The sequence below is a fragment of the Guillardia theta genome (genome assembly GCF_000315625.1).
Source record: "Guillardia theta CCMP2712 unplaced genomic scaffold GUITHscaffold_9, whole genome shotgun sequence".
Taxonomy (NCBI): domain Eukaryota; class Cryptophyceae; order Pyrenomonadales; family Geminigeraceae; genus Guillardia; species Guillardia theta.
The window spans coordinates 113,471-125,970 of record NW_005434665.1 but is presented as its reverse complement, the minus strand read 5'-3'; the positions used below and the strand labels follow the sequence as shown (position 1 = coordinate 125,970).

General features: G+C 51.8%; 5 protein-coding genes and 1 non-coding gene across 6 annotated transcripts in view; 4 read left to right on the top strand and 2 right to left on the bottom strand.

The window, feature by feature from the left end:
* Nucleotides 1-18: 18 nt before the first annotated feature.
* Nucleotides 19-546, top strand: GUITHDRAFT_101968 (hypothetical protein; the record flags this gene model as incomplete). The annotated part of the gene is made up of 2 exons (XM_005838986.1): nt 19-43; nt 86-546. 2 exons carry the CDS (start codon nt 19-21, stop codon nt 544-546), a joined length of 486 nt encoding a protein of 161 aa, XP_005839043.1.
* A 38-nt stretch (nt 547-584) lies between these two features.
* GUITHDRAFT_92342 (hypothetical protein) lies at nt 585-2,380 on the bottom strand (the record flags this gene model as incomplete). The annotated part of the gene is made up of 9 exons (XM_005838985.1): nt 585-752; nt 798-873; nt 926-1,017; nt 1,064-1,346; nt 1,397-1,525; nt 1,580-1,763; nt 1,815-2,005; nt 2,057-2,274; nt 2,345-2,380. 9 exons carry the CDS (start codon nt 2,375-2,377, stop codon nt 657-659), a joined length of 1,302 nt encoding a protein of 433 aa, XP_005839042.1. The 3' UTR covers nt 585-656.
* Nucleotides 2,381-5,946: 3,566 nt separating this feature from the next.
* On the top strand, nt 5,947-6,706 carry GUITHDRAFT_65521 (hypothetical protein; the record flags this gene model as incomplete). The annotated part of the gene is made up of 5 exons (XM_005838984.1): nt 5,947-6,097; nt 6,148-6,272; nt 6,324-6,406; nt 6,457-6,519; nt 6,571-6,706. Coding segments are annotated over 5 exons (558 nt in total), but the record flags the coding sequence as incomplete, so codon positions are not given.
* A 383-nt stretch (nt 6,707-7,089) lies between these two features.
* On the bottom strand, nt 7,090-8,957 carry GUITHDRAFT_101965 (hypothetical protein; the record flags this gene model as incomplete). Its single annotated transcript, XM_005838983.1, has 8 exons — nt 7,090-7,107; nt 7,158-7,202; nt 7,252-7,319; nt 7,364-7,392; nt 7,496-7,591; nt 7,845-7,905; nt 7,995-8,081; nt 8,126-8,957. 8 exons carry the CDS (start codon nt 8,955-8,957, stop codon nt 7,090-7,092), a joined length of 1,236 nt encoding a protein of 411 aa, XP_005839040.1.
* A 585-nt stretch (nt 8,958-9,542) lies between these two features.
* Nucleotides 9,543-9,614, top strand: GUITHDRAFT_t26. The gene has a single exon. It is a non-coding gene; the product is annotated as a tRNA-Met (tRNA).
* Nucleotides 9,615-9,912: 298 nt separating this feature from the next.
* The window catches only part of GUITHDRAFT_133804 (hypothetical protein), a gene marked incomplete at both ends in the record, with an annotated part of 3,719 nt that continues 1,131 nt past the window's right edge, over nt 9,913-12,500 (top strand). The window contains 11 exons of the mRNA XM_005838982.1: nt 9,913-9,927; nt 10,135-10,628; nt 10,679-10,846; nt 10,892-11,004; nt 11,044-11,102; nt 11,213-11,362; nt 11,571-11,672; nt 11,726-11,790; nt 11,984-12,119; nt 12,170-12,288; nt 12,483-12,500. The exon at nt 12,483-12,500 is cut by the window's right edge and continues 197 nt beyond it. Coding sequence (XP_005839039.1) covers nt 9,913-9,927; nt 10,135-10,628; nt 10,679-10,846; nt 10,892-11,004; nt 11,044-11,102; nt 11,213-11,362; nt 11,571-11,672; nt 11,726-11,790; nt 11,984-12,119; nt 12,170-12,288; nt 12,483-12,500 — 1,439 coding nt within the window. The remainder of the gene's footprint in view (nt 9,928-10,134; nt 10,629-10,678; nt 10,847-10,891; nt 11,005-11,043; nt 11,103-11,212; nt 11,363-11,570; nt 11,673-11,725; nt 11,791-11,983; nt 12,120-12,169; nt 12,289-12,482) is intronic.

Sequence of the window (12,500 nt, the reverse complement as noted above, 5' to 3'; positions counted from 1 at the left end):
GGTTGGACTGAGATCAGAATGGTATGTTGTGTGTGGATCAGGGGTGATTGTTTTCAGCTGCTTCTCCTGACCCTCAGCATTTCAGCCTCCCTTGAGGACCTCGACGTCGTGGAGCAACTCGAGTCTTCCTCGTACCCAGCAGACGAGGGTGCCGATCGAGCGAAGCTAGAGTTTCGCATCAGCCATGCCCAGGAGTTCTTCATGGTGTGCAGGAGAGGAGAAGATGTTGTCGGGTTTGTCAACGGGACGCTGAGCAAGGACAGCAAGTTAACGCACGAGAGCATGTCCCACCATGACCCGCAAGGCTCCACCCTCTGCATACACTCGGTTGTAGTGCAGGAGAGCATGAGGAGGCAGGGGCTAGGGAGGAGGATGCTGCGACACTACGTGGAGGAGGTGCAGGGGAAGGAGCAGGTCAGGGCGATAGCGCTGATCTGCAAGGAGTACCTGGTGGACTTCTACAAGCAGTGTGGATTCGTCATGGTCGGACCATCGGATGTTGAACATGGAGCAGATCCATGGTATGAGATGAGGATTACAAAGTAAGAGAGCAGGAGCAGCAGAGCACGAGCTACAAAACATGTCATGTGAGATGTGAAAGGATCTTTGATTTACGGCAGTAAACTAGCACGATGAACGGGAGGAGGCTGCTGACTTCACGCGCCAGCGTGAGATTGCCAGAACATAGCGTTGAGGATGAAGAGGTAGATGTTGCTAACTACTACGGTGATGATCATCACGGGGAATCCGATCTGGCAACGAGGTCAGCGTTGAGGCCATAAGAAACGAGATCATACTCGGAAGAAATCCACGAAGGAGATATGGTATCCCTCAGTCTCTGCCTTGGATGCCATAACGATGTTTGCCGAAGCCCTGAACAGCAGCTCAGCACTACCCTCATCCTCTTCCTCTTCGCCAGACTCACCCAATCAGCGTCCCGTTGCCTCCGAAGCATGCTCCAAACGCCAGCGCCCACGCAAGGGGCTCGATGCTGATCCCCGGAACAGTCTCAACCATCTGCACGACAGGTGAGGACAGGAGGTGCGGCCGCGGGAGGAAGGACCTGCATCATGACGGGGACCATGGTGGCAGTGAAGGGAATGTTGTCGACGAAGGCAGAGAAGATCGCAGAGGCCCAGCAGATGAGGAAGAGGGAGAAGTACTGCCTCCCCTCCACAGGCACCGTCGCCACCATCCCGCTCAGCGTGTTGGCAATGAAGCGCAACAAGCCAAGTTCACCCACACCCTCCACCACAACAAAGAGAGCAGCGAAGAAGAGAAGCGTGTCCCATTCAACGGCATGCAGAGCCTCGTGGCAGTGATGCATGTCGAAGGCAACCAGCAGCCTGTTCCAACTCCGTAAGCAGCACGCAGGGAGGAGCAGTGCAAGCATCACCAGACGGCCCCCATGATCGCGATCCAGGCAGGGTCAAGATGAGTGACAGGATGCAAGAAGAAGGAGCAGATGACACAACCCAAGACAACTCCACACTTGATGAGGAGAGGTCTGTCTGTGATTGGGTACCTGCCATCAGCATCAGCATCGAGATGTCACTAGGGGAATGAGCTTTGTTCTCACATCTTCTGCAATTTGGGGATGTCGACGGAGAGGTGACCTTTCACTCCATCCTTGAAGTAATAGACGAGGTAGTAGAATGCAAAGGGGCTGCTCAGGATAACGCCAGGACCCAAGTTGAACAAGAAAGCGTTGAAATCCAGGTACTTGGCCAACAAGTTGCCGATGATGATGTTTGGAGGGTCACCTAATCAGCTGACGTCAGGAATTTTTCCAACGTGCAGCAACTTCTCCTCACCAATCATGGTCGACGTCCCACCAACGTTGGAGAAGATCGCCTCACTGATGAGATAGGGCCTTGGATCAATGTTCACCAGCTTGCAGAGCTTGCAGGTCACAGGAGCAATAAGAAGAATCGTGGTAACGTTGTCCAGGAAAGCGGAGAGGACGGCTGTCACAATGCAAAGGAGGAGGAGGAGTTTGGTCTTGCTGTCGGACAGATTGTTATGACATGGCAGTTTCATCAGAGAGAAAACTCACTTTCCACCAGACATCTTGCAAGCAAGAACTCCCGTCCACTCGAACACACCCGTTCTCATCGTAATGCCGACGATGAGCATCATACCCCAGAGAAGACCAAGAGTGCCATGGTCCATCCAACCAACGACTTTGGTGAGCGATGGGACACGATTCTGCACTGCAAGTGTGACCATGCAAAGAGCTGCGCCAATCATAGCAGCCATAGTTCTGTGAAGAACCTGCAATTGCAAATCGTGTCAACAGAGACGCAAATATGACTATCGCAATTGACTTGTTGATATTGCTCACCTCAGTCATGATAAGTCCGAAAAGAATAACCATAATGAATGCGGCAATCCCGACTTGGATGCTTCCCGTCGGCCCGAGAGAGTGCATGTTGATTGCCACGGCCATGGGGTCTTTCATGTGCGAAATCATGATGAAGTACTGATCCAATGGGTCGTTCTTTAGCTCGAACTCAAGCAAGATGGTCTGTTCTTCGGCGCGAATATCGTACTGTCCGAGAACCTCAATATGAGCCGCAGAAGCCTTCATGGCCTCCCAAGACTTGTTTCCATGCGTCCAATCCGAGTTCGCAAACTCCACCAAGAGCATTTCAACGACGATTTCACGACTGCCGTGCCCGCTCGCTTCGCCATGGCTGTCAGAGGCTGAGGTGTGGTTGCCGTCGTCAAGGCTCAGATCCATCCCATGACCCGACTCAGCCGAGCCGCTTGGAGCTTCAGGCGTGTGCGCGCTACTGTCTTGGGCTGAACTATGCGAGTCACTCAAGAGCTTCGAGTTGCTGCGCATGAAGGAGGGGAGTTGATGGCGGTATGCATTGCGCCTTCGATGATGACCTCCGCTGCTGTGTCCTGGCTCCGAGTCCGACTGAATCTGTATGCGAGCTTCCACCATGGCTGATGCATGGCCCATCGGCCAGATGATAGGATGAGAAGGATCCAAAGGGAAAAGATTTCCGCTAATCGGTACACTGTCGTCGAAATGGACCTGGCATCACTTCAATGAGCAGAGAGAAATGGAGGCACAGAAGCTACCGTTGATGCTCCAAGAACTAAGGTCATGAAGATGAGAGCAATCGGCAGAAGTCCAGCAAGAATGATGAACTCGTTCACTGGAGCTTTCTTGTCCTCGTGCCATCTCGTAATATTCTCGTGGGCCAGCATCCTCTCAAGACCTGTCTTCATACCCCACTCCTTGATCTTGTCCGACGCCGCCGTCATCTTGATCTTGAGCAAGTTGGCCTGGCGCTCAACCTCCTCTGCATCTTCCTCGGTCATCTCATCACTCTCCCACAATCTTGCATGCATCTTGGTGAGCTCGGCCTGTAGGACCAGCAGTCAGTCACAGGTTAACCACCATCCCATGCATCACGCACCTGAATGTTCGAGACCTCAGCGAGCTCCACCTCCACCAAGGGTCCATCCCTGAAACAAGTGTCATGGCAGAGATCAAGTAGCCAAGTCGCCTCACCCCTTCTGATCGGCATCCTCCGCATTGTTCAACAGCGACGCCTGCAACACAGTTGATTTTCCAGGGCCAGCAGGAAGTCGAGCACTTACGCTGTCGCTCTCCGTTCCGTGCCCCATTGATGCACAGACCTAACACAACGGGCGATACAAAACCTGCGTCAAGATGCATCAGAAAAGGTTCAGGGGTGAGTCTACATGGTTGTCGAGATGCTGACCATTCGACACACTCAAGTTCATCACTCATGGATCGCATGAATCAATATCCCAAGAATGCATGCTTGCATAGCTCGTGGTTTTGGTCAAACATCATCGTTCTATTTTGTTGAAGGCCACAACCCTCCATCGACAGTTACTAAATGTCGGGTCTGTACCTCCTTAATCATAAACAGCATGACTTCTTGTGTTGATGATTTCAACATTACTTTTTCGCTTACGAATACATCTATCTACTTCATTGCAAAGACACCGGCAGCATCTTTTCTTTTACTCTCCTTCGATGCTTTCCACTACATTCGGCTGCTGGTCCTTAGTCTTGTGTTGCCCCCAGTCAGCCTTCCGTTCTCCTCCCTCTGATCTTCCTCCTAGATGTCCCTTTCGTTGCTGTTTTCACGCTCTCCGCCATTCACTTTGCCATATTCCTCTACTTCTTTCCTCTCTTGCTTGTTCTACTCCTCTTCTCCACCATCTTGTTCGCCTCCTATTCCCTAGAGCAACCACCCCCCTGCTCCACAGTCCCCCTACCCCCACATTCACCATACCCTGCTACCTCCACCCCTACCACCCATATGGACTGGCATCGTACTCACTACCCCATGTGTTCCAAATGCCTTCGAAACCACCCTACCTTCTCCGTACAGTAAAGAGGTATACCACCCTCGGTCAAGTTCGCGGCCAACAGTCTGATGACCCGGTACTTTGCCTGTAAAAGGATTCATGAGACACCCCTACTCCATCAAGGTTCTGAAGAGTACCCGTAGTAGGAAAGCATACCCCTTTCATGGAATTTGAACCCCCCTTATGTCCATCACAACCAATTCACCCCTACCCGACCCTTGATAAAGCACCCCTACCCCTCGCCCTGCACACTACGTCTCCCCTGGAAAGAAAATGTCAGGACCCCTACCCCCAAGTAGCTCAAAGCAAGAGTGACCCTGGGTTGGATTAACACCACCCCACCCCACCGCCTTCTTCTATTGCTACCCTATATAACTAGACGATGATGTTTTGAGAATACCCCTCCTTCTCTTCAGATTTTACCCACCCTCCTACAATGAATATAACCCCTACCCCCAATAAGGAGATACCCCACCCTTGGTTAGAATATTCGGAATGTACCCCCCCCGGGTCATGCTTGCATATTTCCCCCGATCACTCCAATCTCAAAGAGAACACTCGAACACCCTACCACCCATCTCTCGGTTTCCTGAGTACCCTACCTTCATGTTTCCAGTAAACATTACCCCCTTCGATCCCACCACCCTCGTGTATCACTACCCTACCCCCTGACATTCCCCCGATCACCCCCATCTATAGACTCGTTTCCTCTACAGATGATTCCTCCACCCCCACCCCTAATATTCATTCGACTGCACAACCCCATAGATCCATTTTGTATTTTTACTACCGGATGTTTTCGCAATGAAATGCATATGAATAGGTGGGTGGATATGAGATTCGGTGGGGTAGTTGAGTACCCCCACCAACCAAATACGAATCAGCCCTGCCAAGAAAAAAAAAACTACGACCTCAAGCTTTTCACTACCCATGTCTCAATCGAGTAAAACTACCGGTGGAGAAGTCATGGATCACCGGTACTTTTGCTCTTGTCAACAACCGGTTTTGTTGGACTTGCTTTGTAGGGTGGCAAAGTACCCCCATAATTCCTGTGCAAAGTACCCCTTCTTATCAGAACAGTGGTCTTCCATCTACTTGGGTACCCTTCTCGACAAGAAGAAACCGTTATGAACCGTTTCAGTCATAACGAGTTCCAACTGTTGTCACACTAGGAATTCTTTCCACGTGGCGCAATGGACGCGGCGAAGAAGACGGTAGGAGGTGGGGAGGGAAAGAGGCGACATGGAGGAGAGGAGGATGGGAGATGGGGTTACGATCATTGAGTACTTGCCTGGAAGAAAATCCATGCTCTTCTTCTCACATACATGTTTTCCTGCTGTCCTCCATGCATTCCGGATCTTCCAGGCGACTAGGAACCTTTTGTTGCTGATCTTGTCCTTGATTCAACTAGTTGTAGATTGCCCTGTGTGAACATCACCTGCGCTGTTGTTTTTATCGCTGCTTTCCATTTTGTATCACATGTACCCTTCCACTTCCTTGGGAATATCCTTCATCCCTCCACCGAAGTCAAAACAGCCAACTCGTCTAACTGAGAGCGGGAACACACCCTGACAGCGACTTTAGGTGGTTTTCGTACTTGGCGGGCCAGGTGCAGGGAAAGGAACTCAGTGCACCAACATCGTGAAGGAGTTTGGATGGTGCCATCTTTCAGCTGGCGACCTGCTGAGGGCAGAGAGGGCGACTGGCTCGGCAAACGCCGAGCTCATCAACACCTGTAAGTGATAAGGGTGAGGTTGGGAGCATGTGATTGATCAGGACCGGCAGACATTAGGGAAGGGAAAATAGTGCCAGTGGAAATCACTGTCAAGCTCCTGCTAGCAGCGATGGAGAAGAGCGAGACGAAGAAATTCCTTATCGACGGTTTCCCGAGGAGTTTGAACAACTATGAGGTCGGTTGTTGTCGTGGTGGCCGTGTGTTTTCCTGTGACGATGAAGAGCAGGGATGGTACGATGTCGTTGGAGATGATGTTCACGTTGCATTCTGCCTATTCTTTGAGTGCCCGGAGGAAGAGCTTGAAAGAAGGTACAAAGAGATACATTGTGATTTGCGACATTGGTTAACGTGGTTCGAAGGCTCCTTGCGCGAGCTCAGAGTAGCGGACGAGACGACGACAACATCGAATCTATCAGAAAAAGGTGCTCTTCCGTCAAGTCCCTGCCACATTAGACAAATTGACTATGAAACAGGTTCAAGATTTTTATTGAAGAAACAATGCCAGTCATCGACAAGTTCAAAGCGAAAGACCAGCTCAAGTTGATTTCTTCCGTTCAGTCTATCGAGGAAGTTTGGGGGCAAACGAAGTTGCTCTTCAAAGATTTGTGATATGTTTAGTGCTGATGTGGGAACGTGAAATCTTTTTCTGTTTGCTAACGAAAATATTTTTTGTGATTACAATTTTTTTTGTAGAGAATTTTGTGTTGAAAAGTTGCATTTCTCGGATTTGTCATGGGGTTTAGGATACAATGGGTCTTGATCAAGCGAACCAAAGTACTTCACGTCATGCAACTGAAATGCTTCTTTATCTTACAATTTCCTACTGGGGTAATCTCGCATTGATAGATCATCTAAGTTGATCCAAGATAATATGCCGTTGAGAAGCAAAGTCGTCGGAGCTCACTAAATGTTGCCTGGACTTTCAGAAGAACAAGTTAGAGTGCTCCTACACAGGTGCTCTGCTTCGACTGCTCAGAACATGTAGGCCGCCATTACTGCTCAGTTGCATTCTGCACAATAAGGATGTCAAGAAACTGCGCAAGCTTGTAATGAGATTGACCTCTGCCCTCTCCTCCCTGCGCACTGAAGTGAAATCTCTTCGATTCTGCTTTCTTCGTCATCATCAAAAGTGTTTGTACCCCCTCAATCCTCACTTGCACAAGGATCCCATGGAAAATATTGCCGGGCCCGTCACTGAGGTTTGCCCCAATCACCGGCATGCCTGTTATTCGTTAGGTACTGAGACGAGAGATTGAAAGGGTCAACCGTAGAAGCCGGCGCCTGCTTCTTGCTGCCTGTTCAGAGGATCATTGAGAGCAAACAGAGCTTGACACTGAGCGAAGGAAGCTGAAGCTGCGAGGAGATGGGAAAGAACTTGAAGAAACATCAAGTACTGACCTGATCCACTCTCTTAACTTCACATCAACATGCAGACTATCCTTCCCCTTGATCCTTATCCAACTCAGCTCCTCCTCGAACTTCCTTGCCAACCATCTGCGTAGAAGATTGTTTATCACCGGAACTTGAAATGCTGCAGAGGAAGGAAAGACTAAGTGGATCACTTCTTCAGAGCAAATCCATGACAGCACCAGCCGGATCCTCGACTAGTGACGTCACATGAGTCTACGCGTACAACATGAGCAAGATGGTGTACCGGATCACCACGTCGGCAGATACCCAACTTTCTCCTGGAGGGAAGAAGGACGGACTACATACTCCTGCATAAGGCTGTGACGGTCCAGCAGACCCTGTGCTCTCCGTCGCTATACCCAGGTATGCAAACCCGTCGTCCGATGCCACAGCCAACCCTGTTGGTCGATCATCAGGATTGGTCGAGCAGCAGAAGGAGCAGGAGGATCAAGAGGAGCAGGAGTAGTAGGAGAGGGCAAAGATTCACCTGCTTCGATAGAGCGAAGGATTGCCCCAGGATCATCCTTGATCGAATGATGCCATTCCGCGTCATCTTCCAGGAAAAACGCCCAATCTGACTCATCCTCTTACTCCTGCTCAAACTCTGACGTTCCTTACCGTCTTCCTCGAAGTTCCCGTCCTCTGAGAAATGCCTCCAGGCTTCAGTGAAGGATAGCCAGAGAGAGGTCGTCTTCCTGTCCTCTATTGTCTCAAGGGGAGGGTGGTGCTGAGTGATCCTTTCATTGTCAAGAGGAACAGCCAACCATCGCACAGGATCGATCTTAGAGACCTGCAGGAGGTTTTCCTCCACTGCATTCCATCGTGACAGGTGCTCTGGAACGTTGATCACGTACGCTCTGTACATCTCCTGCTTCGGCCCATGCTCACTCACGTTGAGGGAGACGAACCAGAGGCGATGGCTGTGGACGGGAGGAGGGTATAGCAGCAGTTGTTCCCTCTCTACTCTGAACCTCGGCAAGAAGGCTTCTGTTGATTCGTTCGCGCGCACCTCGATCGATGTCTCCATGGCAAACACGTCGAACCGGCTCTGGTCCGTGAACTTCCAGACGTGGGCAGGAGGGATGGTACGAGTTGAGTTCTGGAAGTCCAGCAGACAACTCAACACGTTCCCTCCTTCTCGGATAGCAGAATACCACAGGTCCTCCAGGATGTACAGCCCGTTGGAGCCGCTGCCGCAAACCTCCGAGTCGGGGAACGTCTGCTCATTCAGCGTGCAAGAGACTCGGAAGCACATGTCCATCACTCGATGATTGATCATGAAAGTCCAACTCTGCCTGTTCCCGTCCGCGGGGATCCAGTACCTTGCCCCGTTTCTCGGGCTGACGATCTTGAGGCCCCGACGAACTCTCCATTCCGGTTCTTCAGCGCACAGGATGAGGACAACAGGGCACAGGACCCACAACAGTAGCCGCTGACGAAGCATCTTCATGGCTGCAGCAAAGACGTATCCAGCATGGAACCCCCGTCACAGCTCAATGCGAGCAGCAAACTTCTTTCCATGTCCTCTCCTTCCCACATCCTCCTCTCATCCTCCTTACCTCCTGCACTTCCTCCCTTTCTCCTCCTCCCTTTCTCCTCCTCCCTTTCTCCTCCGCTCCCTCCGTATCATGGTCGATCCCCTGCCATGATCGGAACTATTTCCTGTCTTTAGTAAACTCACGACAGCCTCCGCCGGCCGGCCAGCCGGCCGGCCGGGCTGATCATCCGCCGATGATCGGCCGCGCGGCGCGTCGGACGTCCGGCGTCCGTCGGATCGGACCGTCCGATCGGACCGTACTGTGACGGGGCCGTCCGGTCCCCGCGGCCGGGGCCCGGCGCGGCGGGCGCGGCCGCACGGTTAGTACTGCCGCACACCGTACGCGGCATGCCACGGTGTGCCGCATTGCCGATCACATGATCGGATCGTACGGTAGTACAGCACCGGGCTGCCACGGTCCGGCGACGGTCGGCCTTAGAGTCCATCCCGGTCAGACTGAGCTCCGATTCTATTGACCCAGCGACGAGGCGAGCTCTCAGCGAAGTGGCGCAGTGGGAGCGTGCGAGGCTCATAACCTCGAGGTCGTTGGATCGAAACCAACCTTCGCTACCGGCTGGCTAAGGGGCCGTCTGGCTCCGAGGTTGGACAACTCTTTTTGACGGGAGGCATCCCTCCGTTTTATCGGAGGGACGCTGGCCCTGCGCTGGCCTGAAAGATATGGGCCGTAGGGTGGATGTGGGTAAATTCTATTCCGTTGCTAATGATAACGGTACCAGCAAGAAATGGCGGCAACACGCGTAGCGGTGAGTAATAAGTGGAAATGGGAGGGAGGGAGAAGTGGGGAACAGAGGAGGAGGAGGAGGAGGAGGAGCAAACGAGGAGAGGAGAACGATAGAAGAAGCATTCCATGCTGTTTGCGGTGGTAAGGCGAGTTAAGGGATTGTCAAGTACAAAGGAATGCTGAGAAACCCGGCCCAGGAAGTCGATTTTGTGGGAAAGAAGATCACCTCGAGATGTTCGTGATAGTCGAAAGATGTCGATGATGTAGTCATTTCTTGATTCCTCTCGTTAGTAACGTCCCTTGATTGTCATCTGACTTCCTTGGCTCATTCTTTCTGTTTTTTTCCAGATTGATGGGATTGAGTTTGTTCGCCTCGTGTACAAAACCAGGCGAGTCAGTATAGTTTATGTCGCGCCAGATGGAAGTTATTTGCGCTCTACGGGTGACGTTGGAGCGTATCTAGAGAAAGCAGGGATCACAAGGCCGCAGTCAGAGTTGGATGGAACGTTCGTGTTTGATCCTGAAGTCCCCAACGAGAACGACACGACGAGCACCAAGGACGATTCAAGAAGCGCCAGCGACACTCCTGTGAAGGAGACGAGAGCAAAGAGGAGGAATCTGTCTTTGAGTGAAGGAAGTCAAGGAGGTAGCGAGAAGACTGCCAAGACAGGAGAAGGCAACCTGCCCATGGGGACTACGAGTCGTAGCAGCAGAGAAAGCAGCGCACCGGCTAACAGAACCCCTGCTGTCGAACCTGATCAAGGAGGAGCCACGGCCCTTGGGAAGCGGCGGAATCGAGAGATAGCCGAAAGCCGAGCAGCAGCGTTTGCGAGAGGACAGGGGTACGTGCTTGTTGCCGATTGTCTTGTTGCTGACCAAACGGCTGGCTCAGGTTCAAGGATGATGAGGGGAGGGATACGGAGTCGAGGAGATCAGCCAGGGGCGGGAGGAGGGAGAGGAGGGAAGAGGTACAGAACAACGATCAGGAGGGAGAAGCGGCGGCTCCTGAAACAACAAACCGCGAGTCCTGGCCGGGACCATGGTCTACGGCCTCGGAGCTGTAAGTGAGAGGGATGGTGTTGGTGCATGTGACCAGCTTGCTCAGATACGAGAGGCGTTCGGCTGTAGCTGAAGCCCTCAAGACGGCAAACAACCAGACAGAGAAGCTTGTCTCGTGGACCCCCAAGGCCAACAGATGTTCCAAGGTTGTCGAGGCAGGTTGTCCATCCCTACAGGATATGTGCATCGATGTTGTAGCTACGCATATCGAAGCCTGCCTCGAGTTTGGCCTTGGAAGTATCTTGCCGGAGATGAAGGTAATGGAGCTGACTATCCTCTGTACTCTTTGTCAATGCATCGAATTTCAAGTTGCCGTTTGTGTTGTCCGCTGGTTCAATGAATGCTTTCTTTTGATCGAAGTGAACAGGCAAAAATTTGCGAATTGCTGGGTAAAAAGAGGAAGCTGTCTCCAGAGATCCTTCCAATCTTCACTGATAAGGAGACATCCATTCTCGCTCTGCCGGATTGCAGCAAGATAGGAGAAGGAGATCTGGAGAAAGCCTTCGAACGATGTCAGGTAGAAATGTTGAATTACTTATCCCTTCTTCACTTATCCCTTCTTCTTCTTTTCACTTGTTCTTGTGTCAATTCTTTCTTCCCATCGATTGCTTTCTACCCTGAATCTGTCGTTGTTTCCGCTTGCATCATTTCATTGTTTGCTGCAACCGTTTGTTGCGACCATGGCTGAAACTGTTGTTCCCTTGTTCCCTCATTGTTCTCGTTAGGGTTCGGAGCTCGAGGTCTTGAATTTGGTTTACTGCGGCCGTGCGTTGAGCGACAGATTGCTGGAGAAAGTCTGTAAGAACTCTTTGAATCTCCACACGCTGGTAGAGAAGATCAAACAAGGTTGTGAGAGGTTGTGAGCATTCCTTGTTTCCAGATCCTCGGAGGCTGCTACAGATTGTCGGATGCGGGAATTTCCAGTGCCGTCAAGGCATTGCCAAGGTGAGATCAAGTGTAATGAGAGGATGTTTAAAGTGATCTGTTTGTGATGACATGGGATGATATGATGTAGACGTGCAGTCTCCTTCAACCATCCCTTCTCCTCGCCTCGTTGTCTCTGCTCCTCTGCTTCCTCTCCACTTCTCCCAGTCCTTATTCTCCTCCTCCGCATCCTCATCATCTCACTCTGCCGCAGGCTAAGAGTTCTCGAGCTCTCCGACTGTCTTAACATCTCCATCTGCGCCCTCCGCTCCATCTCCTCCCTTGCCGACACTCTGGAATCTCTCTCTCTCAAAAACTCTTCCCAGCTCGATGCCGAGGCCTTCTTGCAGGTCTGCCTCCCAAATCTTGAGCTGTTCTGCTGACCCCAGCTCAACCCCAGCTTGGCGCCTTGAAGAACCTCAAGAGGCTGAACCTGTCGGGCTGCCGCGGGTTGTCAGACACGATCGTCGAGCTTATCGCAGACTCCTGCGGAGAAACTTTGACTGAGCTGGACCTGAGGTCTCCCTCTCAATTCCGTGCAATCCCCTCCTACCCCTCTTTGCCTTGCCACCTTTTTCTCCATCTCCTTCTCACTCCCTACTCTGCCTGTCTCCGCCGATTCTTTCTCTGGCCTGGTCCTTCTTGTCATACCTTTCCTCCCCTCTGCTCCCCCCCCTTTATCCTACATGCATGTTGACTTCCTCGTTCTCCAGCTTTCTCCCGGACTCGGG